This window comes from Sciurus carolinensis, chromosome 2 (assembly GCF_902686445.1).
Source record: "Sciurus carolinensis chromosome 2, mSciCar1.2, whole genome shotgun sequence".
NCBI lineage: Eukaryota > Metazoa > Chordata > Mammalia > Rodentia > Sciuridae > Sciurus > Sciurus carolinensis.
The window spans coordinates 32,929,353-32,957,266 of NC_062214.1; the positions used below are offsets into that span (position 1 = coordinate 32,929,353).

The window sequence follows — 27,914 nt, forward strand, 5'->3', positions numbered from 1 at the left end:
CTAAACTCAAGGTCTGACATATTGAAGTGTTTGCTTAAGTGTGCGCCACAATGTCCACTGCGTGTGACCGCCTTTCATCCTACGGGCACTTACGTTACACAGTTTTGCTGAAGACACAATTAACATTGGTGCATAAATATCAAAAATTACGATTGATATTACCCAGAAGATAAAGTTCTGAGTCAATGATCTACAGGAAGAACAAAACTTCCACTACAATTATAATTGAAATTCTTAGAAGCAGTCAAACAAATCTTAATTTACCTACTTAGGGAACTTAACCCATTTAAACACTTTCAAGAAAGGCCAGGCAGCTAGACTTAATTGTTCCAGTGCTTCCATGAGGTTTCATCGTTTGAATCAGGAGCAGAATAATTCCTGAGTGATCACATTGCCACTCTATGTCTAGACTTCTTTTTTTCTATGTGGAAATATTTGCAAGGAACAAATAGTCCCAGTCACATCTTAGACCTCCCTGCCTTGCTTTCACTTTATATCTGGGGTTGAATTCGGCAATAGATTAAAACATTAGCTCTACTACAATACTCTCAGGTTATTATTCTGTCATCTGATCGAACTGTCAGGTCCTGGCATAACTGGCAGATCACACAGAGACCACACCACAGTGAGATGCCTTTTCACAATGATTTTGAACAGTATCAAGTTTGCACCTGACAACTTCAATCAACGTCTCACAGTTTAACATTCTCAGTGTTGGGACTCACATGTGAGCCTCTGACTTCTTACTGTCTCATTTTAATGTACCTAGGCACACTACTTTAGAGAAGAAGCAATTCCATGCTCTCAAGAAAGATGCTCTAGAGGTTAAATGTTGGTGAAAAGTTCTTGATAGTATGTCATTTGATATTAGACTTTAATACTGGTAGGTTTTAATGTGTTACAGACATTTTGGGTTGACAAATTTTGTCTGATTGCAAAGTGAGCTGAAGGCACTTTTTATCAAAATTTTTAGCAATGAATTACCCACTGTGTAGTCACGGACCTTCCTCAACTTACCATAGTGCAATTCCTGGTTTTCAACTCTATGATAGTACAAAAGTAACATGTATTCAGTGGAAACATACTTCAAAGTTTGAATTTTGATCTTTTCCTGGAATAGCCACTACCTCATGTTTCATATTTCTCTTGCAGTGCTCAGTTACAGCTCCCAGTCAACCAAGGTAACACATGGGCAAATGACAAATGCTCTGCAGTGTGCTTCAGGGCTAAGCCATGGCAGTCAATAGGTCAGGTATATTAAATGCACTTTCAACCTCATGATATTTCCAACTTATGATGTGTTTATCAACATGTAAACCCATTTTTTAGTCAGGGCCATCTATGTATAATATAGTATCATAAGCATGCACATATACAAAGGAGGCCAATAATCTTTTAAGATGCATGTACATACACATGCGTGTGTTGTGTACTTCATGTGTGAGTGCATAACTGTGTATCCTATGCACGACTTTCCATTGTTGGAAAAGCAGGTCAAAAACATGAAATTGAGCTAAAACTGATTGAAATAAGGGTAAAAAGAGGCATGAACTAATATTGTCACTTGTTCGTTTTTACTACAATGACCCGAGGAGATATTTCCTTCCAAATGTTGAGCTAATATAATTTGGACAAAATTTTAGGAAAATCCCTTTTGTTCCTCCCTAGTTTTGTTTCTTCTTAGTAAAAAATGCACAAAATCTTGGACAAAGATGAACACTGAGTTCAGACTTTAGAGAGTGAAACAGGACTGGGTTCAGGTCCCCTCTCCACCACTGAATGGTTCTGGTTCCTACTCCAGGGTTTCCTTCCCTCTGCTGTCAAAGGCCTACTGACAATGTCCTTACAGGTCTGTTGTGAGGGGAAATGACAGGGATGTAAAAAAATGACACTGGGTGCATAAAAGCCACTTTACTTCAGAAAGACTTTAAAGTTTCCTTTAAAGCAAGTCGAGTGTTTTGCCTGGATTAAGTAAAATTGAGTATAATGGGGATATTTTCCTAGTAGGAATGCTGAAATGTATATCTACTCGGTCACCTAGTACAACACAGAAACATATAAATCAAAAAAACTTTCAAATATAACTGGTCTGAGTTTGGAGCAAAGGAAATGACAATTTTTCCTGTAGAATGTTCTTTCACTCAATGTTAAGTTTGATCACTTAATCTCGGAAAATCCAAAAATTCAACAGCTAAAGCTCTCAGCTAACTCAGTTCTCTGGGGTCTGTGTGGCTCTTTGTGTTACACTGCAATCTTTTCCACCTGTACCTTATAGGTGGTCAGCACATAGCTGAGGCCTCAAACTTCACTTTGGAATATTCTGGCCTTTTGGGCTCAAAAAGAAAGTGTTTAGATTTAATGGTTTTATGGCCCATCAAATCCTGTGTCGTAGCCTCTAATTATATTCAGGGGCAGGAATTTCTCTTTAAACTTTTTTTTTTTTTTGACAGTTTAATACGAATGTGCTAATATGCTGAGCATTCCTGGAACGCATTAGGTGGATTTTAATTTTCCTCTATATGAGGAACCAGTGCTCCCTCATGTGGCATTTGTCTATATAACAAGTCAGAAGCCCAAGGATGAATGAATATTTAATCTTTTTAAAATTTCTTTTTCATTACCCATGTTTAAAAGTTGGGGGAGGGAAGAGCTTATGTAACTCCATGGAAGGTGAAGTAAAATTTTCTTACAACCATTGTTCACAAACCCAGATGATTCCCATAGAAATGTTCATAAAGCATCAAGTGACAGAGTAAGCATTGTATTAATTGGTTCTCTGAGAAATCAGAGATACTCTACTGATCTTGCCAGACTGAAATTTAGCCTAATGATACCACCTACTGCTAGCACTTATGTTTAATATTGGTATTTTCTTAAATATCTTAAATACTTGTAGAACTGATTCTGTGCCCTAACCTAAAGAATATAGAGGAAAAAACTTTAAAATCAAAAACTAAAAAATAATCTACTAGAATCTCAAATGGATGTGCCATTATTGATAGAGGTATTTATGTGATTCATTATAATATTAGAATATTAGAATAATGGACAATTATTAAAATGCTGACTAAATAATCTGCAGCAACATCTCTTTCATTCATAGCACAATGCACAAGAAATTCCAGTCAATGTTTTCTAGTTATTTTCTTTCTTCAAAAGGGTTTCAGGAATTTTGATATTTATTTATTGATAATTCAAGACCTTTACATGTGCTCCCAAATTTTGCAGAAAGTTTATATTTTCTGATGAGTTTCATTTTCTATGGCTTATTCCATCTTCTCAAAGTCAAAGGATAAAACCATAAAAACCTAATATGTTTTCAATTACTATTCCAAGATTACAGCATAGGATTTGCCTTAGGGTTCTTGCTACAATTCATGACACTGGAAATATCAGTAACTGACCAGGATACTGTAGACAGCATCTCCTAAGAGAATACTAACCCCAAGAGAGGAAATTAACCGCCCCAAGTCTCAGTTTCCACATCCAGAGGGGTTGAAGTTTGAAGAATAATCAATGAAAGGCTCTTAGGAAAATAGAGAAAATGAGGAAAATAAAGGGAAGAATCCCATGAAAATAGATGGGACATCAACAGAGTAAATGGAGAAGATAGAGGGGGAAGAAGGAGGGAATAAAAGGGAGAAACTGAGGAATGAAATTGAATGAATTTTGCTGTGTACATATATGAATATACTAGAATGAACTTTGCCTTGATTTATATCTATAAAGTGACAATTTTAAAAATTAGAAATAAATAGATATATAAAATAAATAGAAAAATTTATAAATAAACAGTAGCACAAAGGATGAACTGGGAGAGGGAGGAGGGGAGAGAAAGAAGCACTAGGGACTAAAGTGGATCAAATTGTACTCCATGCTTGTAAGATTATGTCAAAATGGACCCTAATGTTATGTATAACTATAATGCACTAATAAAAACAATTTTTTTTAAAAAATGATCTTACAGCTTTGGATTCACATAGTTTTAAGATGGTGGTAAGAAACAAACGAGATTATAAACTTAAATTGCCAGGTACACTTAATTGTTCAACAAATGTTGACTTTGATAATTTTTCCTAAGATTCTGAAGTATTGCTTTCAGAATTTGCAATATTTATTAAATGTGCATTTGTGTTTTCAGCAAGATGCAAAGATAAATGGTATCCTCTTCTTCTACTCTATACCAGGTATACAGTATGAGAAAGAAATGAAGCACACACAAATATTCCCATTTAAACTCTCCAGGTTTGGCATAAAATGCAATAGAAAGAGATAGGATTTCAGAAAAATAAGGAAGGGCAGCACTGTGCTTTGAATTGTATAGTGTATTCAGTGAACTTTTAAATGGGGATAGAACCATTTATTTACGTACTAAAAAAAATGTAAATATCACCCATTTCTATTGGAAATTTTCAGGTTTTATTTTTGGAGTTTTCTCATTGAAGAGTTTTCTTTTTTGTTTTGTTGCCTTGGTTTTTTTTTTTTTTTTCAATTTAAAAATAAATTTTCTTCTAAGTTCCAATGTGAAACACAAGTATTGTATGTTTGGTGACACAGCTAAGGTCTCTAGGATCCTGGGAACCACCCTCGCACCCTTGGGATGTGATATGCAAACCACTGACTTTGCTTAGGCCCTTCACTTTATCAGTGAGGAAACCTAATCCTGCAGAGTGAAAATGACCTGTCACAAGAAGAAAAACCAGTTAGTGGCAAATTTCCACATAAATCAGATGTCCCAGCTGAGTAGCCCAGGGGACAGTTGTGGCCCACAGGAATATTTTCTTTGGCCCATATACTGTTGCCCTAAAGAGTGTTTTAGATCATTTTGATTTATTTGCCAACATATAAAAACCAGGAGATTGTACATAAAAAAATCGAGATTTCTGGCTTCTCTTAAAATATTTGAAGATTTGGCCTCCCCGCATCTCCACCCCCTGGGGGGAAGAGTCAGCGAGCTCCAAGATGTGGCCACCCTCTTGGGGACACAAATGCAATCTCAGCAAGGATTGGATGGAATATGCGATCTCAGGTTTACTACTTTCTCCACCACTTGTGCGGTTATTTTCTTAATTCCTTCCCTCTTCAGACATTAACATTACAAGCTTGAACTTTATAAGCATTTGTTGAGGCCATTTTATAAAGCTTAAGACACAAATATTTTTAACTAAGAAAAAGTAGTTTTTAATTCCCAGCAAGGTATAAAATGGAGTGGGCTTTCTGGAAGTGAGTTTTTACACATGAAAGAGATATTTGGGGGACTTTGGATTCAGAAGGACAAATAAAAAGTGTGCCCCATTTCTGTAAGCTTTTCTAGCACTTATCTGAAGAATCCTCATAAGAATCCCTGAAAGTTCTTAGTTTTATAGGTTTGTCACATTTAGCAAATATTAGTAAGTGATTTGTTGTTTATCTAAAATTTGCATGTAATTTGTTCTCTGTATTTTATCTGGTAACTTCATATTCATTGCCATTTGGGGGAAAAAAATAAGCATAAAAGAGCAGAATACTGCCACTGGGCCCAATTTTACTGGGGTTAGGAGGTGAGAAGGCCAACGATTCCTTAAAGTTAGACTCCGTGAAAACGTTTAAAGAACCCGTTGGGAATTTAAGACTACATTGCCATGGCAACATTCAGTACTTTCTGGAGGCACATACTAATTACTCAGGTCAGATCATTCCCTATAGATTCAAATGGCCTTCACCCTCTCTGACCATGGTGATGGGGACACTTTCTCAAGAGACAGATTGCTAATAACCTCTGTTCTCAGAAATTGGCACCAATTTCTCTTCCTTGCTAGGGGCTACATCCCTGCAATCTGGAAAATTTAGGAGTCAGATAACTAGGAGGGCGACAGAAAAATCCCTTCATAATAACTTCCATAGATTTCACAATATTCCCAAGGATTGGGTTTACTGAAAAAGATTTCCATATTCATTTTGGAATGGTGGAGTACACCAAATAATAGTTTCCTAATTCCATGATAATTTTCTGAGTTTCAGAAAGGAATCTCTATAAAATATAAATGTTCTTTTCACTCTTACTTAAAATTTTCCCATGGCTACATACAGCCTTCGGTTAACTCTCATCCTAGTTTTTATTCCTCTGGAAGTCAACACAGGATGATGTGAGTACAAGTTGTTTTAGCTAGGGATGATCCTAAGGGGATCACTGAAAGATGGAGGAAGTGAGAGACAGATGGGAAGGCAGCCAACTGAGAAGAGTGTGTTAATGGGCAGGTAACTTTGGTGGGCAACTAAGCTCAATTCCACTGGGTGACAGTATTGGCAAATGTTTCAGTTACTCTGATCGAAGAGAGAAGAAATGTTTTCCACCAATTACTGTACATGAACAGCCACTCATTCTCTCCCAACTTAGCCATTCATGGGCTTCTGCTGCCAGAGAAAATGTCAGGCAAAAAGTTGCAAGATGGGAAAAAAAGATACCTGGGACACCAACAGAATCTACTCCAGGGACACATCCCTTCCTTCCAAATAACACATTATTCCTCAACCAAAACACTGTGGCCAAGGAATCATTTTGATTACAAGCTGAAAACCACTGGTTTTCAAGGTAAATCTGAATATTAATCAAACCAATACCCCATTGATGAAAGTTTTAAAAATACTGAAGGTCTTGAGGGAGGTTTATCTTATAAGTCTGGTTACTCATGAGAGTAGTGTTACTGTTCATTGACATTTCCAAATCCTCTCTAACCTTGATGTCACTACATTCTCTTTATTCTGCCTTTTCCACTTTATTCAAATGCCCATTGTATATTTTGTTCTCCTGGGAGACCTACTTTGCATGCATCTAAAGTTATAAATTAATAACTTCTGCAGGGTTATGATTGGCAAGTAAATGAATTTCTTCTCATGGCATTTCAGAAGATTTATCTGGAAAGTCAAGACAGCACAAGGTGGTTAGGAGCTCCAATTATAGAGCAGACTCACTGAATCTCAATCTTACCTCTAACCCTTCTGAATCATGTAACCCAGAGCAAATTACTCATCTGGTGTGTGCCTTGGTTTCTCATGCATAAAATGGACTTAATAAAATGACTTGATTATCCAGGCTGCTCTGAAACTTCAATGCTTTAATAGTTATAGTGGACTTCATGGTACTTTATAAGTGTCAGCTAAATAAATCTAAAGGGTAAGACTCTAATGAGCATTTAATATCCTCTCATGTTTAGTGTTGGGAAAAATAATATTGGATAAAATAGTCCTGCCTAGGGTCTTGGATTGTAGCTCAGTAATAGAGCATTTGCCTACCCTATGTGAGGCATTGTGCCTGGTATTAAGCACCACATATAAATTAATTAAGTAATTAATATCCATCAACAGTATATATATATATATATACACCCTATCTTCATCAAGAACAAGGAACACTGACTTTGGCACCATTAAAAGTGACTTTACAGCTGAATAATATTCCATTGTGTATATATACCACTGTTTCTTTACCCATTCATCTGTTGAAGGACATTTAGGTTGGTTCCACAATCTAGCTATTGTGAATTGAGCTGCTATGAACATTGATGTGGCTGCATTAATGTAGTATGCTAATTTCAAGTCCTTTGGGTATAAACCAAGGAGTGGGATAACTGGGTCAAAAGATGGGTCCATTCCAAGTTTTCTTAGGATTTTCCACACTGCTTTCCAGGGTGGCTGCACCAATTTGCAACTCCACCAGCAATGTAAAAGTGTGCCTTTTTCCCCACATCCACGCCAACATCTATTATTTTTTGTGTTCTTGATGATAGCCATTCTGGAGTAAGATGAAATCTTAGAGTAGTTTGAATTTGCATTTCTCTAATTACTAGAAATGTTGAACACTTTTTCATATATTTATTAATCACCTGTATATCTCTTCTATAAAGTGTCTGTCCAGTTCCTTGGCCCATTTATTGACTAGGTTCTTTGTATTTTTAGTGTAAAGTTTTGTAAGTTTTTTTGTAAATTTTGAAGATTAGTGCTCTATCTGAAGGGGGGGGGGGAGATTTCCTCCCACTCCGTAGGCTCTCTTTTCACATTATTGATTGTACCCTTTGCTGAGAAAAGAGAATAATATTATGGCATTTGCAGATAAATGGATAGAATCGGAGAACATCATGCTTAGTGAAATAAGTTAATCCCAATAAAACCAAAGACCGAATGTTTTTCCGGATAAGTGGATGATGATATATAATGGGGGTGGGGGCGGTGGAGGGATGAGAGAAGAATGGAGGAACTTCAGATTACATAGAGGGAAATGAGAAGGAGAGACTATGAAAAGTGGTGGAATGAGACAGACACCATTACCCTATGTACATGTATGATTACACAAATGGTATGTATGAATCTACATGGTGCACAACCATAGAAAAGAAATGATGAACCCCATTTGTGGACAATGAATCAAAATGTAGTCTGTAACAATAAAAAAATCATTTTAAAAAAATTAACAAAAAATTAAAAAGTGACTACTAACTATGAAACCTATTTTCTCTGTAATTCTAGCCATTTGGCCACAAAATGAGACACTGACAGGTGTCAAACATCAAGTAAAGGAATATATGTAAAAACAACATTTTAGCTCTGGGTGGCTTACCTAGAGCTCTGTTATTAATTACTTCATCCCCTTCATTGTCATTCTCTTCATGGTTTATGGTTTTCCTTTTTTCTCCCCTCTTTTACATCTAACTATCATTGATTTCCTCTTATGAAATAATCCGAAGAGTAGTTGATAACTACAGACCAAATTTCAGAGGAACAAAAGTCAGAAATAATCTCATCACTCATAAATAAAACTTTGTCAACTCTGGTGGTCACTCTCATCTTTAAATATATTCTGGGAATGATTATATTTTTTTAAAATATTACATGATTGCATCTTTCTATGTTATTATACTCTACGATATCATTTTAAAACTTTCATTCCTTTTTCGATGAACCCTACAATTTGCAACCTATCTCCAATAATGGGAAATTCTTACAACTTTTTGCTTATTGAATATAACAGATGTGCTAGAGATATAACCCTTGCCTAGTGTGTGTGAAGCCCTGGGTTAGAGCCCCAGCACTGCAAAAAAAATTAAGTTAAATTAAAAATAAGAAAAATAACAGACATGAATGTCCTTGCAGACATGTTTTTCCTCAAAATAATACTTTCTTGGAATTCCTAGAAGATAATGCATAATATCACATGAAACTCATGTTTTTAATGTTTTTAACATGCCAAAATATTTTTAATGCTGAAACGTTTTTAGAAAGATTATTCCATCATACACTCTTCTCCATCAGTTTTTAAAAATGCACATTGTACCCCAACATCAGCATACTGTGTAATCTGAAAATAATAATTTGATATGTTTTACTTTTCTTTGCCTATCCTATTCCAGATGGAAATCAAATATTTTCCATCTGTTTATTGGTGGTTTTAATGTCTCCATTTGCTAACTTTCTACTTATATCTTTGTTTCTACTGACATCTTTTTTGTACCTTTTGGGTGATATGTTATTTTCTTTCTCAAATATAAGGGCTTTTTACATTGATGGGATATCTAACCCATTGCAGTCTTATATTTTATCAAATTTTTTCAGTTTGCCATTTTCTTTCAATTTATACAATGATTTTTTAGTTCTTTAGAGCAATGATGTTTTAGTTCTTTATGTTCATTTGTTTGCTTTTTTTAACTGGTTGTTTCCTATGGTGTTGTATTCCAACTTCAAATAGATATATACCCATTTAGTATTTAGTACTCAGTTTTTACTTCTCCTTGCCTAATTTTCAGGATTCCCATAAATCAATGCCTGGAACCCCAAGGCCACTTACCTGCATGTGGTCTAGGATTAAAAACAACAACAATAAAAAAAAAAAATGCCAGCCCCATTAGCCTAAGTCTGCCCATAGCTATGACCTTGGAGGAGTCATTTCTCAGACCTTCATTTTCTGAGCTGTCAATATTAATACTCATAACTAACACTTATTGAGCTGCTAATATGTGTGAACTTACACAATATTTACAGTAACCCAAGGAGGCAGGTATGAATTTTATCCGCATTTCATAACTGAGGAACCCAAGGCACAGAGAAGTATCCTCCCCAAAGACATACAACTAGAAAATAGAAGAGCAAGATGTATAAGAGCAGGTATTTTGATGATACAACCAATGAGCTTAATTTTTCTGAATGTGGAGAAGTACATTCAGATGCACAAAGAGAAGAAGGTTTTTAATCATTTCTCCTCTTCTGTCCCTGTGCTAAGGACCTTCTTCCTACCTCTCACAGTGGCAAGTTCTCCATCCACATGAGCCATGCACTGCATGGCAGTAGCTCCAGCACATATTGGCATGCTGACCCTCTGTCCTAAAATGGAAGTTGACAAATCAATTTCAGCAACATTCTGGAGCATCCTTGGATATAGCTTCCATCTACGATTAAAAAAGATAAATAGTTTTAGAATTTCAAAATGTAAATGACAATTTGACATGGCATTTTCATTAGAAAGAAAGAATTCAATTTTTCTTCTATCAAGCAAATGACAGGACAAAGCTGAAGAAATTTTAATGCTTGTTAAGGTAGAAAGTTAATAATAAGATGACAATAAATATTATGCAATTTGTACATGTATTGAACATTACATGGCACCCAATAGCATTACAATTTTTATTTTTGTGTATGTATCAGCTAAAATACAAAAATATAAAAATAAATTGAGTTTCCTAAGCAATTTTTAATTAAAGTACAAATAACATACAGTAGAATTTACCAACTTTTGTGTTCATGTTTGCGAATTGTGAAAAACATACACAGTGGCATAATTGCTAAGAAAATCAAGATCCAGAATAGTTGAGTTTATTCCCTAAATTTCCCCATGCCCCTCCCTGACCTCTTGCCTTTTTCTACAGAGGACAAAATTTTATTTGGGGCTCTTGCTTTCAGAGGTTTTGTCCATGGTAAGCCGAATGCATTGCATTGGTGAGGCAGAACATCATGGCAGAAGGGCATAGCAGAGGAAAGCTCTTCAGCTCATGGCTTCCAGGAAGCACAGAGAGAGGAAGAGCCAGGAACAAAATATAATTCCCAAGGGCAGGCCCCTAAGGAACTACTTCCTTCGGCCCCACCCCACCTGCCTACAATCACCACCCAGTAAGCCATCCAAATTATTAATCTATAATATGGACTAATCCATTTATTTTATCACAGTTCTCATAATCCAATCATTTTACCTCTGAAAATTCTGACTAACAGAATATTAGTCTAACATGAGCTTTTCAGAGAACATCTTATATCCAAAATCATAATATTCTGCTCCTGGCCCCCCTAAAGTTCAAGTTTATCTCACAATGTGAAATTCATTTAGTTCATCTTCAAGAGTTCCCATAATCTTAATAGTTGCAGTATTGTCCAAAAGTTCAAGTACAAAGTCTCAACTTAGACTTGAGGCAAACTCTTGACTATAAGCAGGAGCCACTGTAAAAAGCAAAAGCAAGTAACATATATCCAATATACAATGCCACAGAAGAAACATTCCCATTACAAAAGGAAGGAATAGATGCATATAATGAAGGTGTGGGATCAAAATAAGATCAAAATCCAGTCAGGCAAACAAGTTCTGCACATTTACAGACTCACAGTAGTAAAAAGACTTGAGTAATTCCATCCCTGTGACCTTGTTGGTTGCCAACCAACAGGCCTCTCTCTTAGGCTAACTGTCTGCAGTCAACAGCTTTCCTTGGCAGGTATTCCACTTTACTGGCATCTCCTAATCCCAGGGGTCTTTTTTGCAGCTTTGACTTCATTCTGCCAACTTCATGCATTGTCTTCTCAGGAGATTCCAACAGTGCTAAAGGTCTCCCAGGCCTTTGAAATCTAAGTGGAATCTTCCATGACCCCCCAACTCCAGCATCCTGAACTCCTGCAGAACCAGCACCATGTAAATATCAACATCTGCTGCCAGCTCTAGCAGTACCTGGGAACCCTTGGACCAGAGCTGCAGTAGCCTCTGAATGACTAAGCAGATGAGTGCTGTGGAATCAACTCCAGGCAAACAGATTCCTAGATTCCCTCTGTGTGAGAAGGGTTCCCTCAAGGTCTCTTCTCAAAGGCGTTTTCATTTTTATACCTTTGAACTGCCGTAAGTGTGACCTTGCTGGTTCCTGAGATGCTCTCAAAGCATCTTTCCTATAGTTTCCGTGAGAAGTACTTAACTTCACTTTAGAGGTGGTAATCTCTTCAACAACCACATCTTCTTTGGCCCCAATTTTATTTGTGATTTTCTGGCCAAACTATAAACTTTGAAAAATTATTCTCCGCTGCATTCTGCTTCTGATTTTCTCCTGTGGGAAAAAATTAGAGGAAGAAAGATTTATTTGGGGTTCATGGTTTCAGAGGTTCAGTCCATGGTCAGTTGATTCAAATGCTCTGGGCCTGAAGTGAGGCAGAACATCATGGTGCATAGCAGAGAAAAGCATCGCAGTTCATGGCAGCCTGGAAGCAGAGAGACAAAGTCCCATTTCTTTTTACACTCTTCCCATCTCAATCCTCTGACAACCATGAATGTGATTTTTGTTTTTGGGTTTTGTTTTTTGTTTTCAAAGTTTTATTTTGCAAAAATATCATAGAGTCTGTTATGATAGTTTTTTCTCCATTAAGTATAAATCATTTGAAATCTGTTCTTCTTATTGCATGTATCAATAATTGGTGCCTTTTGGTTGATGACTAGCACTTTACCATACAGGGGTACCACAGTATGTTTATCCATTCCCAAACTAAGGAACATTTGAAATGTTTTAAGTTTGGAGTGATTAAAAATAAAGCCACTATAAACATCGACCAACAGGTTTTTGAATAAGTCATTTTGAAGATGAACAAAGGTCCAGAAATTAGATTAGAGTTGAAGGATATATATTACATCACTTTCTCTTCTTTTTCTGTAATGCATAATACTTCAATTTCTTCTTAAATTGTAGTTTGCTTTCTTCAACATGGTTGAGCTGAGCTGTATCCATTGAAGTATGATAATGAGGAAAGATAACCCTTTTGAGATGAGTTGAACATTTCCCTTGAAAATGTTACTTAACTGAAATGAGAATTTTTGGCTTAAAGAGTTTTTGACTCCTGAAAATTATCTTATATGATTTGTTTCTGCAATTCTTCCAGAATAAACATTTCCCAAAAGTCAACAACCAAAAATTCACTAGTAAAATTAACAGAAGAATTAGTTCTCTTTCCTCCAAGCAAAATATACATCTCTACCTTGTTTGGATTCATTATTTTTCTCATTAGTGACTGACTGAAGCTGAAGAAAATGCAGTCTTATTATTAATGAGTATTGGTATAATGAATAGCTTGTACAAACACATATCCATACCTAACACACTCTGTTCACACTTCACTTCCTAGATTTAACTCTACTTTCAGAGATTGATTTTGGTTTTTTTTTGTTTTTTTTTGTTTTTTTAGTAAATATGGTGAAGTGTGATGCAGTAATGGAGTAATTGAGAAAAAAGTCCTTCATTGAAGCATACTTCCTGTACTGGAAGAAGAAATTCTGCTTTAATATTTCTGGTGGACTAGCTAAGGGCCTGTAATCTAACCCCTCCATAATAATAAAGTAAAAACATCCAGTCCTTGAAAAGCACAATAAAGACGTCTCACTGTGTGATTTCTATGCTATTCCTTTGAACATCATAATTGTCATTATTTATGTCACACCGCACGCTCTGTTGCCGGAGGTCTTTTCTTCTCCACTGACCTTCACAGCATGATTCTTTGATCTCCGTTTTGAAGGGAGTGGGGAGGCAAAAGCCTTGAAGAGAGCTTTTATTACCCATCATGTGTGTTCTTAGAATGAGAGAAAAAGATTTTAATAGCAGCCATTGGCATGCGACTAGGAAAGCCCTAATATTTACTCAGGGCTGGAGGAACAATGAAAGCATTTATGGAGCAGACACACAAAGCTGCAGGGTGCTAAGGTTGGGGGGGGGGGCGTGCAAAAGGGACCTTTTTCAATGTCTTGTCCCCATTCGAAAAGCAAGACTCTCTCCAGACAGCAGCTTTACACTTCTCCACCTGGTGGCGCAATCACCTTAATAACAGTGTTGCTGCTTCCTCACAAATGCTGTTTTCTGTTCTGAAGATGTTACAGCGAGTCATCAACCAATGAACAAAATCCAATTGTGGGCAAAATCAGATAGAGTCAATGGAGCGAGAAAATGTGTCCTCTCAGGAATCTTCCACATTTGGATATTTTCCGAAGAGCAAAGACACTAACTTTGCAGGATGGTTCCAACAGCTTTCCAGACCCCACAAGACCCCAACCTGAGTGAAAACGAATGTCCCACAATCATACAAAAACTATGCTGTAATGGGGTCTCAGCTTTGGAAAAGGCCTTGAAAGTGGACCAAATAGTTGAACCGACTGAAGAATAAGACTTTTTTCAAAGGCTAGAAAATAAGATGCCTGAGTAAAGGAAGCAGATAAAGATGGTAGGCTTTAACAGAACTTTCGTCCCAACAAGTCCCTCAAATTTAACGTATCCAAAAAATCAGGAGATGCACACACTCCCCTAGAGGGGACTGCTCTTGGAAGACATTATGAATCACTTGTCTTTAAAGCCTTGTGCTTACTGATCATACCCACTGAACACAGTGAATGACTGTTTCCTAAGTCCTTGGAACACTGTCACCTGGCATTCCAATTTCCTCACCTTAATATTTTACTCTAAACATTTGAAACAGGATGCAAAAAGTACCTTAATCGCCTCTCCTGGATATTAGCTGATGGATTTTATGACACTTAAGACTATGAGACCAACACTAAAAATGCTACTGGTGAGTTTATGTGGCTTCTTGAATATTAAAATGAGAACGACATCACTTTTACTTGTCAGGGATTAACAGAAAAAAAGCACAGAGTTGTCAGCGTCATTAGGTGACTCAGTGGGAGAGAGAGGAGCTTTCATTTCTGAAGACAGAGGGCCTGTAAGTACCCAAATTGTAGAATGATTTTCTATCAATAATAATTTCAGAAAAAGACACAAAATATGTGCAGATCATACTTGAGGAGACTACCTTGAGAGCATGTGTAAAACAAAAAAATATATTGTTCTTTCACAAATGAGCCCCAATCAGGTTAGGTCACACAATGCAGCAAGCCGACATTTGCCCTGTTCTTATCATATTTATTATATTTGCAATAGGAAATTTCATTCTTCTGGGTGGTTTCATTTATTCTTCATTGTGTTCTGTTTGTCTTTTTTTTTTTTTTTTTTTTTTTTTTGGTTTTTGGTTTTTGGTTACAATAATACTAAAGTCCCAAGTCTTACTCAGAAATGTCTCCAAGCAACAGCTGGATCACATGAGTGGCCCCAGTCCCCCAAACTCCAAAATCTGTTTATCAGATCTGAGTAGAGAGAGATAAACACTGTCACTTTAAATGATTCTCTGTTGTAGCAGGAGGAGACGATTTCACAAATGTCTTTGAAATACCCTGACCTTCTGTTACAACAGGTTATCTGAGGCTTGGGTGTTTTGCAGTCTTTATTTGAATCAGAGTCAAAAATTTTTCAGGGTGATTTCCTTCAAGCTATCAACCCAAAGCCACCACAACCCTGGCAAAAAAATCTATTAGTTCCATGTGACCTGCTAGATGACATAAGACAAAGAATCAAGGCTCACCCAGCAGGTCACACAGCAAAAGAGGAACTGAGATGCGAGACAGGTAGCCACTAAAATATGTTGCAATACAAACTCAAGTACTCAAGCATTTGAAGTTGGTAATGCTTTTTTGTTCTTTAAGGATGAGCAAAAGTGAATTATCAAGATTCATGGAAGAGATGGCATTGCAAACTCACTCCCATAACCTGCATCTCATCCCTGAATTTCTCAGCACACACATAGGATGGTAATAATCTCTGGAGTGTCATATGATTCAGAATAAGCCACAGGATGGTTTTCCAGTTCACAACTTGAAGTCACCAAGCCTTCTACGTCTCACAAAATTCCTGACTCTCAAGGGTTGCAGAAGTGATCCATCTGCTTTGCTGCACACCTTTGCTCTTTTCTCTGAAGTCTTCTCTGAGCCAACTGTTTGGGATCCATTTTATATTAATTCAATCCTCCAGAATTATGGAAACCCAAGGTCAGTAGGCATCCATGGTATGTAAGTTCCTGTGGATGGATGTTGCTCTGGCTCACTGCTGTGTCCTGAGCTTGTAGGAGAGAAGAGACTCAAAATCCACAGAGACTGCTATAAGTAGAAGTTAACTCATTGGCAAGCACCAGGGGAAGGGCCAAGGAGTGTGGAAGGCTGTATAGGAATGGACTGGGTGATCACTGGCAGCAATGCTGAGACACCAGCTCCATGCATCTGTCAAGGGCCTGAAATTCCCTTGGTTGCAATGACCCATTTGGTTTAAGGTGTTGTTTTCAGACGATTCACAAATAAACCATGTTACCTGTTGAACAGAACTGACACGGGAGTGTCCAAGAAGGGGCATCTTCCAGGAGCAGGAAATTTTGATAGGATCCAAAATAGTAAGCAATGATTGGAAAAGATCAGAGTATGCAGAATTTCAAGCCCCTCCATTCTTAGACAATGATCACTTCCATGACTTCCCCTGTATTTGCTGAATTCAAACAGGTTTAGGGGAAAACCTGAATTGGGGATTGTAGGGACTAGGACAGGTCCCACCCTTCACTCCATGGTCATTCTTAGGCACCCTGACCTGTGGGTCAATCAGCACTGCCTGCAGGAGACCACCTGGGTTAGAATGATTTCATTTCTCCTAATTTACATATAGCAAAATGATTTTGAGTGATTTCAATCTAGATTCAAGAACACAAAAAGAAGCGGACTCTCTTTCCTGGATATTTTCTGTCTTTTTTTCCTTTAATTTATCACCATAATGAGCACCTACAATATTCATTGCCTTCACTAAGCACCACAATGGAGGGTGGATGAGACTGAAAGAGCGGTGTATTGAAGACTCCCCTCCCCTCCTTCATCAAACAAACCATTTTTTGTATTTACTGAGAGAAAAATCACTCCTTTAAAATATCTTGTTGCTTGTTTTTATTACAAACAGAAAACATAAACCATGACACCCACCATCTTGTATCTTGAAATATGAAAGTCAAGGGAAAACTAATTTGGGAAGAGAGATGAAGCTCTTCGCAGGAGAGATGAAACAGCAAGAGTTGAAAGATGATTGCTACATAGACAAATTGAAATCTAAAGTGGAAGTTTAGACAACGGTAATCAAAATGAATGATAACATAAAAGCCAGTAGGATGGGAACATCTGAGGCAATAATCCTATCTGGTTCAACCAGATAAGATGGCTATCTTGCATTTAATGCTGTTTCCTACCCCGTGAACATGAGTACTCACTGTCACTCTTACAGAAAAAAACAAACAACAAAATAAAACCCAAGGCATCAAAATTTACTACTAAGTTATGCGTACTTAAATTAATTGCCATCAATACTTCCAAGTGAGGACACAGGGGTAGCCTTTGCAGTCAACTCTTCAAGATTCTCAGCCTTGGATTATTTTCAAACAATCCAAGAATCCAAGATTTCTCACACCCCCAGGAATGTTTCCCTCTCTTTTAAACACACATCTAGATGAATAATTTCACACCATCAGTACAAAACTGAATCTCGTTTCGATGCAATGTCTTAGTGTAATACTAAAGCAAATGTTAAATAACAAATTTGCTTACCTGGAAAATGCTGTAATATTATCAGCCAAGGTCTCCTGATCATTTGCCCCCGATCTATAATAGTCATATATAGACTTTTGAAGTACTGATTTAGCATGTTGTTCATAATCATTGATACAAACCAGTCGGGAGAACATTTTCCTAGCTTGTTGCTGCCTTGGCTATTTCTGGTGTTTTGTTGTTTATTTTTCTTGTATTGCCTCTGCACCCTGACAATTCCGTTATTTGTCAATTATTAATAGGTTTTTATCAAAGGTCAAATGTAGTTCTCTGTTGCTTACATCAAGTAAACAAACATTGTATGCTTAGACTTTGAAATTTATTTGCAAGGTTATCCATCAAAGAATGCCTAAGCCACAAGAAGTTGAGGATGGGGAGGCAGAAGGAGGTGATTAAGTGTCTATCATATTGAAAAACGAGGAATGGATAAAAAATTAAGGACTTAGTACTTATGTGAAAGCCGTCTTGGTTTAGTTGTGCCAAAGGTTGATTCTTCCTCATGTTACATATTTTTGGTCCTTGCTTTGTTCCCAGAATGGGCTGCCCATTCCTTTTCCTACCACATTTGGATTACATACACATCATGTGAAAAAGAGCTTATGAAATGAAATACACCACTTTTACCAAATATGAAATTCAGCTGATTATAAACATTTTGCTTTAACACGGAACATTAAGGCCACATTTACAGCTAATTCTTAAAGAATCTCTGGAGGGGATATAAGGAAGTGCCATTCCAAAGAACTGTATGATCTCAACCTAAAATTTCACCCAATCACAGAATACCTAATGAAGGTTTGGATTAGCAAACCATGTGGTATGCGGGGTGGGAAGGATAGTAGAGTGAAACAGACATTATTACCTCATGTACATATATGACTGCATGACCAGGGTGATCCTATAATATGTAGAAAATTGAGAGATTATACTCCATTTACGTATGATCTATCAAAATGTGTAAATGCATTCTGCTGTCAGGGACAACAAATTAGAACAAATAAATTTTTAAAAATAAAAAAAAAAAAGTTAAAAGAAAACAATGCCTTTAACATCAGGTCTGGGTTTCAATCGAGGAGCCTCTACTTTGAGCTGCACCCAATTCTTCAAAGGCTGAATTCCAACTGTCTACAGCTATATGAGAATTTTCTCCTAAATTTGGAACCTGCTTTTCAATCCACATGACATGCTTAGTGTCATGAAATCAATGCCTCATGGAACAGCCTTCAACCGTGAACTTAAGGGAGATGGTGCATATTACCTCAAATCCCTACTCCTCTGGTGGGATCACTCCTCCACTCTGACTCTGTGACACAGGCTTCAGTTGCCCACAGTGAGTTGCTTGATAACTCAGCTGTAGTGACTGCTTTCCTTCCAGTCTCACTGCCCTACACCTCATCAATGCTCTTCCCACCTCCCACACAAAACCCTTATATTCAAATGCTTGTCTCACTGGCTTCTTTCTCAGTGAAATCCAAACCAAGACAAGGACAAAGAGTAACACCTACTTTGAGGGTTGAGGTGATGAGTGAAGGACCCATCCTTAATGAAACATTTAGCACACACATAATGAATACCCTCTGCTCTTATCTTCTCAATATAGTTCTTAAGTTTTTTTTTTTTTCCTAAAAGAGTTTTAATGCAAATTATGTAAACACAAATCCTTAGCGTGCAAGAAAATAGACAAAGAGATTCTTGGGCTTTTATGATGCCACTGCTTTTCTGCAAGTAAGTTGGTCCTTCTGAGTATTTCCTGGTTAGATTTGCAATTACTTCAATTTATTTTCTGGGCCCTCAAGAGAAATGCCTTCCTGCAGTAATGTGGATTTCTATATCTGGATCTTTTGGACACCTGTCTTGTACTTTGTAGAACTCCATAGAGTAAATAGAATAGGATATACAATCATAGTATCTTATACTGAGTAAGGGTCTTCTAAGTTTATTTTGTCGAAGGAAAAGCATCCAAGGAGAAAAGAATTACTATGGTTTGGTATATAATCTGTGAAGTACTTTTAACCCCTGGCCACAGAGCAGACACAGAGTCCAGTCAACTGTCATGTAAAATTCCTACTCTGTACATTACCAAAAGGATCAGGGGTAAGATGTGGATCAAATCCAGTTGTACAACTAACAAAGCAACTAGAAACCAAAGATGCTGGTTCCATAGCAATCCATTGGGCAAACAGGGAATGAAATAAGCACCAAAACTATAAGCATATCTAGGCCTTTCCCAGCTTTCAGGAGAAACATAATTTTAAAAAGGAAATGAGTATTGATTTAATCAAAGAAGCTTTGTTTGAATTATTGATTATTTAGTTAATTAGGATTGATGTTAATTATACATGTTGATTCTAAAGTTCACAAATGCTTACTTCTTGCATCACTTCAGTGATAGATAAAATGGCATACAAAGTTTGCTATGAAAGGGCTCAATTTGCAGCACCAAAAAAAAAAAAAAAAAAAAAAAAAAAAAAAAAAACAGAAAATAAAAGAAAAAAATATGATTTAAAATTGCTATTGGGGCTGAGTGCTGTGGCACACACCTGAAATTCCAGCAACTCGGGAGGCTGAGACAGGAGGATCACAAATTCAAGGTCAACTTCAGAAACTTAGCAAGACCCTAAGCAACTTAGTGAGACACTGTCTCAAAATAAAAAATTAGAAAAAAGATTTGGGGAGGTGACTCAGTGGTTAAGTGCCCCTGGGTTCAATTCCTGGTACCTGATAATGATAATGATAATAACAATAATAATAATAATAATAATATAAAATAAAAACAAAATTTCTGTAAGGGTGCAAGACAATCTGTGGATTTGATAAGCAAGTTCTAAATAACTCAATTTGACAATTTATAAAACCATCATGAAAGTTGATCCAAGGATCTCAATTGCTGTTGAATATGGATTCAAAATTTGAAAATTAAACATGATCTTATATTTATCTTTTATTCCATCACTGCCAATTACTAAAAGTTAATTTTAGCTTTATTAAAAGTTATTAGTTGTTACTTTTTCCAAGAAGACAGAATAGAGGAAGTTGCCTCTGGTTGTTCCATGGCATGCAACCCAGAAGGCAGACAGGATGCTTCTCTGCAAGGTGGGTGAACAAGAACAAAAAGGTGGGAGGACTTTACTGGAATTTAAAACTGGACATCCAAAGCAGATAAAGAACACAGAGGCCGGGTGTAATAAAACAAGGGAAAAAATTACCAGTGGTATAGCCACTGCCTTGGTCATTCCAGAAACACCAGAAAGAGCAGCCCTCCCATGAGTATAGTAGAGGGATAAGGAATTAAAGGAACCCAAATTTTTTGGGACGCCCAAGGCATGTCGGGATAAGGAGTGTTTTGTGATCAAGGACATTGCTCAACAAACCTGAATGACATGCTGCCCAATATCCGTTGCAGGAAAAGAAGCTGCTATCTCTCCAAATAGCATGCGGAGGACGAAGGAACCATTTTGCAGCCCTGGTGCAGGGTCCGCCTGCTGAGGGAGCCCATCCTGACAAACCTGAGTTTGGCCCAAAATATAGGGCCAGTAAACACACACTGCATGACATAGAGTATGCTTAAGTGACCAGGAGAAAATCAAACGTGGAGAGAGGTAGACACGGGACAACTGGTTGCAGAAACCCACCTGGCTCAACACATCTCCCTCCAATCAGACTGCTTACAGGACCAGTTGGGAAAGATGCATCTGGTTGAGAACTTGGAAGGGTAGGGGTGAGAGAGTTTGGAGAATGAAACCAAGACCAGGTCCCCAGATGATGTAGGGGACTGCACAAGCGGAACCCAGTGGAGATCCCGGGGGGTATAATATTCCAACATGGACCAGCAAGTCCTTGGCACTGGAGGTGTGCTGATTTAAAAACTCCAGACCAACTGGCATTCAGCGAAGAGCCTGGAGCCCACCTAAACCTAAACCCTGCCTCCAGGAATTCTGCCTACGAGATGACTTCTCTCACTCCAGTAGTCCAGAGGGTAGAGCATCACCCTCCAGTCAACCCCACCTGAAACTGCTGAGAAGAGAAACTGAGAACATTTTAAACTTCAGTGGAAAGAATTTTTTAACTTTTCATCAAGAATTTTTTCCATTTTTTCAATTTTTTTTTCTGTTTAATTGTGACCTTATGGTACATAGACAATTATACACTTTCATATCTGTGTTTTGTTTCTCATATCTAGGATTTTTGAAACCAGTCATTTTTCATGGATATTTTTTGTGATCTAGGACGTTTGATAAATGTATTTTAGTTTTGTTTTGTATTCTTTTATTCTTATTTTTGATTTTTAAAAATTTTCACCCTCTCTACATTTTCTACTATTTATCTGTAGTTTTTGATTCTCTCTTTTCTTCTTCTAACAGTCAATCTCTTCTGTTCTCTTTCACTCTGCCTTTAATTTTTACTTCTATCTTCTCTCCTCCTCCCTCATAATTATCAAATCCTTCTATTCTCTCCCTGTTCACCATTTGAAATTGTGAAAACTTTTGCAAGCTTGCTATTTTTATTGTAGGCAGTAACTGATCACATCATTTCTGTTTATTGTGATAATGAATATTGTAGATGTCATAGTAGGAACTATTTGGTTTAATGCTGTATATAGTTTGCGTTGGTTGTTGTCATTATTTGCCTCTCCCTGAATTGTGAGGTACTGGAAAACTTCAGGGACACTATGAGTCCACAGACTAGAAAGTCTACTGCCTCAGATCCATACTGTTAAATGGGTAGACACACGAACAACATGAATAATAAGCAAGGGAATAAATCATCCCAAACGAAGATATTCCAATAACTGAACCCATCAACACCACAGTGGAAGAAATATCAGAGGAGTTTAGAAGGTACATAGTTAAAATGAACTGTGAAGTAGAGAATGATATAAGCAATGAAATACAACATATGAAATATCACGTCAATAAAGAGGCAGATGTCCTGGAGAAAAACAAGCAGAAATCCTTGAAATGAAGGATAAAACAAGTTAAAAATTCAATAGAAAGCCTCACTGACAGACTAGACCATTTGGAAGACAGAACCTCAGGCATTGAACACAAAATACATAATCTTGAAAATAGAGTTTACCACAGAGAGGAGATGCTAAAAATCCATGAACAGAACTTCTAAGAGTTATGGGATAACATGAAAAGACTCAATTTAAGATTTTTTGGTATAGATGAAGACACAGAGACACAAATTAAACAAATGCACAATCTTTTCAATGAAATTTTATCAGATAATTTCCCAAGCAAAGAATGAAATGGGAAATCAAATACAAGAGGCTAACAGAATGCCAAATGTACAAAATTACAATAGACCCACACCAAGGCACATTACAATAAAAAATGCCTAACATACAGAATAAGGATAGAATTTTAAAGACTGTGAGAGAAAAATATCAGATTACAGATTACATATAGGGGAAACCAGTACAGATCTCAGCTGTGTTCTCAACCCAGACCCTCAAAGCTAGGAGGACTTGCAGTATAATATACACCAATTTCTGAAAGAAAATGGATGCCAGCCAAGAATCCTATATCCAGCAAACTTAAGCTTCAGATTTTAAGATGAGAAAAAAAACTTCCATGATAAACAAAAGTTAAATGAATTTGTGCTGGACATGGTGGTACATGCTTGTAATACCAGTGGCTTAGGAGGCTGAGGCAGGAGAATTGTGAGATCAAAACCAACCTCAGGAAAAGTAAGGCACTAAGCAACTCAGTGAGACCCTATCTCTAAATAAAATATAAAATAGTGCTGGGGATGTAGCTTAGTGGCTGAGTATCCCTAAATTTAATCCCTGGCGCGTATGCACGCACGCACACACATACACACACACAAAAGAATTTGCAACTGGTAAACCTGCACTACAGAGTATGTATTCTATGAAGATGAACTAAAAAAAAAAAAAAAAAAAACAGTGAAAATCAGGAAAGGTAGGTGTTACACCACCTGCAGTTCCCCACAGTGCTTGACAAGGATTCCACTGAGTAAAAAAGATGTTTGCAAAGTCTCATCTCATTGGGAATTTGGGTTGCGGGCTTTCCTTCCTTGTTTGCTTAATATGTGTAGGTTTACTATTAATATTTTATGTGTTTTCCCTGAAAATAGGGGCCTTAACAGAACCAGGAGTAGAACATAAAAATCAGACTTCTTATGGAACAGTGATTTCAGATTTACTCATCTGCTATGAAACTCTGAGTAACCAAGATTGCTATAAGAAAATACAAAAACAGATTCTAGCTGCCGATCCCCTGTTGACTACTCTCAGATGACCTGAAACACGTAGGCAAATAATTCCAACCCCATCAGGAAGGAATAACAGGAACAGAAGAAATAAAGTGTTCCTCAATGTTAAGTTCACACAGTATAAGATGATATCATATATTTGTTAGCTTAAAAACTCTAGCATTTATTAACTACAGCAGTAGTCACACGACTGACGTTTATTCAACCCTACTGAACTTGCTTTAACCTTTATGATCAGTTAAATATTAATATGTCTTATTGTTTAGTTATAGGTTATCACAAGTAAACAATTACTAGAATAATTAGAATACTTCATTGTCTAGTCTAGTAATGATTATACAAAATATTTTTGTTTTTCTCCTTGTGACTTTTTCCTGTTCTGAAAAAACATGTGTAACTGCCTACCTTTTAATGTATAAAAAGCTGGCTGGGAAAAATAAAATTTAGAACATAGCATCCATTCCTTGAGTTTGTGTTGCTTTGTTCTCCACCTCACCGACGCCTACTCCATCACCTGTGACCACTACGACCCCTGCTAGGGCTGGACCCTGGCAGGTAGGAAATACACTAAAGTAATTATCAATCAAAGGAAAAGCTAATTCAAACTAAACACTAGAAATAAACCAAAATGACTGGGAATACTTATTAAATCCCAATAAAAACCTTGAAAATCAATGGCCTATACTCATCAGTCAAAAGACATAGACTGGCATATTTGATTATAAAACAACACTTAACAATATGCTGTCTCCAAGAGACTCATCTCCTAGTAAAAGATCCACAGACTGAAGGCAACAGGATGGGAAAAAACATATCACTCACATAGATTGGGAAAAAAACAGGAATTTCCATCCTCATATCAGATAAAGTGGACTTCAAGCCAAAGTTAATCAGAAGGGACAAAGAAGGACATTTCATACTGCCTAAGGGAATTGTACATCAACAAGACATCACAATCATAAATATTTATGCCCCAAACAATAGAGCATCTTCATACATCAAACAAATTCAAGAATCATATAGACCACAACACATTAATACTGGGTGACTTTAACATACTTCTCTCACTACTGAACAGATCCTACAAACCAAAAATTAACAAAGAAATTATAGAACTAAACAATAAAATCAATAATTTAGACTTAACAGACCTATATAGAATATTTCATTCATCAACAAGCAAATACACTTTCTTCTCAGCAGCACAGGGATACTTCTCTAATATAGACCATATCTTATGCCACAAAGCAACTCTCATCAAACATAAAAAAAAAATAGAGATACTATCCTGCATTATATCAGTTCATAATGGAATGAAATAAGAAATCAATGATAAAATAAAAAATAGGAGCTAGTCCAGCACCTGGATACTAAATAATATGCTATTGAATGATGAATGGATAGCAGAAGAAATCAGGGATGAATTAAAAAAAAACCTTAGAGATAAATAAGAATAGTCATATCAAAATCATATCATGCCATATCAAAATCAAAAACATATCAAAATCTCTGGGACACTATGAAGGCAGTGCTAAGAGGAATATTCAGTGCATTGAGCTTATTCATTAAAAGAATAGAAAGCCAATGAATAAATGATCTAACATTACATCTCAAAGTTCTAGACGAAGAAGAACAAATCAACAGTAAAAGCAGTAGAAGACAGCAAATAATTAAAATGGATCTAAAATAAATGAAAATGAAATGAAATAAACAATTCCAAAAATTGACAAAACAAAAAACTGGAACAAGACAGGGATGCCCTCTTTTACCACTTCTGTTCATCATCATCCTTGAAATGCTAGCCAGAGCAATTAGACAAAAGAAAGAAATTAGTGGGATACAAATAGGAAAAGAAGAATTCAAACTATCACTATTTACTAGTGATATGATTCTATATTTAGAATATCCAAAAATTCCACCAGAAAACTTCTAGATCTAATAAATGAATTCAACAAAATATCAGTATATAAAATCCACACCCATAAAAAAATCAAATGTTCCTATACATCAGTGATGAATTTTCAGAAAGAGAAATTATGAAATCTATCCCATTCATGATAGACTCAAACAAAATAAAATATTTGGGAATCAATCTAACAAAATATGTGAAAGACCTCTACAATGAAAACTACAGAACACTAAAGAAAGAAATTGAAGACCTTAGAAGTTGGAACGATTTCCTATGCTCTTGGACAGGCAGAATTAATATTGTCAAAATGGTCATACTACCAAAAGTGTTATACAGATTAATGCAGTTCCTATTAAAATTCCAATGACATTCTTCATAGAAATAGATAAAGTGATCATGAAATTTATTTGGGAAAATAAGAGACCCAGAATAGCCAAAGCAATCCTTAGCAAGAAAAGTAAAGCAGAAGGCATCAGAATACTAGAACTTAAATTATACTACAGAGACATAGTAACAAAAATGGCATGGTATTGGCACCAAAATAGACATTTAGACCAAGGATACAAAACAGAATACACAGAGACAAACCCACATAAATACCTTTATCTCATACTTGACAAAGAAGCCAAAAATATACATTGGAGAAAAGACAGCCTCTTCAACAAATGGTACTGGGAAAACTGGAAATCCATATGTAGCAAAACAAAATTAAACCCCTGTCTCTCACCTTGCACAAAACTCAACTCAAAGTGAATCAGGACTTAGGCACTAAGATAGAAATTCTGTGCCTAATAGAAGAAAAAGTAGGCCCAAACCTCCACCATGTCAGATTAGGAACTAACCTCCTTACGAGACTCCTCAAGTGCAAGAAGTAAAATCAAGAATCAATAAATGGAATCAAACTAAAAATCTTCTTCACAGCAAGGGAAACAAATCAATAATGTGAATACAGAGCCTACAGAATGGGAGAAAATCCTTACCACGTGCACCTCAGATACAGTATTAATCTTCATGATATATGAAGAACTCAAAAAACTCAACACCAAAAAAAAATAAATAAATAACCTAATCAATAAATGGGCAAAGGAAGTGAACAGATACTTCACAGAAGAAGATATACAATCAATGAAAATATGAAAAAATGTTCATTATCTATAGCAATTAGAGAACTGCAAATCAAATCTACTCCATGATTTCATCTTACTCCAGTATGAGTTGCAATTATCAAGAATACAAGCAACAACAAACGTTGACAAGGATGTGGGGGAGAAGGTACACTATACATTACTGGTGGGACTGCAAATTGGTATAACCACTCTGGAAAGCAATATAGAGATTCCTCAAAAAACTTGGAATGGAACCACCATCTGTCCCAATCCCCCCTCTTGCCTCATACCCAAAGGACTTAAAATCAGCATACTAGTGACTCAGCCACATCAATGTTTATAGCAGCTCAGTTCACAATAGCTAAATTGTGGAACCAACCTAGGAACCCTTCAACAGATGAATGAATAAAGAAGTTGTGGTATATATACACAATGGAATATTACTAAGCCTTAAAGAAGAATGAAATTATGGCATTGGCTGATAAAAGAATGCAACTGGAGAATATCATGCTAAGCAAAACAAGTCAATACCAAATAACCAAAGACAGAATGTATTCCCTGATATCGGATGCTAACTCACAAGGAGGAGGCGACTAGGGAAGAATAGAGGTATTCTGGATTAGAAAGAGAGAAATGAAGGGAGGGGAGGGGGAAGAGAGGTAGGAATGATAGTAGAAGAATCAGACATTATTATCCTATGACATATATGATTACATGACCATTGTAATTCTACATCATATATAACCAGAAGAAAGAGAAGTTATACTCCATTTATATATGAAGTGTCAAAATGCATTCTACTGCCATGTATAACCTGATTAGAACAAAAAAATAAAATAAAATTATACATAAAATAATTATCAGTTGCATTTCACAACTAATATCATTGGGATGAAGAGGCAATTCACTGTTCTATGATAAAACTCAAGCAGGTGGAGTCCTGGTA

The 27,914-nt window shown here is 36.5% G+C and overlaps 1 protein-coding gene across 1 annotated transcript in view; it reads right to left on the bottom strand.

The window, feature by feature from the left end:
* Positions 1-17,883, bottom strand: part of Hao1 (hydroxyacid oxidase 1) — a 54,866-nt gene extending 36,983 nt beyond the window's left edge. The window contains exons 1-2 of the mRNA XM_047540691.1: positions 17,714-17,883; positions 10,264-10,415 (exon numbers count right to left, since the gene is read on the bottom strand). Coding sequence (XP_047396647.1) covers positions 10,264-10,415; positions 17,714-17,850 — 289 coding nt within the window. The 5' untranslated portion in view covers positions 17,851-17,883. The remainder of the gene's footprint in view (positions 1-10,263; positions 10,416-17,713) is intronic.
* Positions 17,884-27,914: the final 10,031 nt, after the last annotated feature.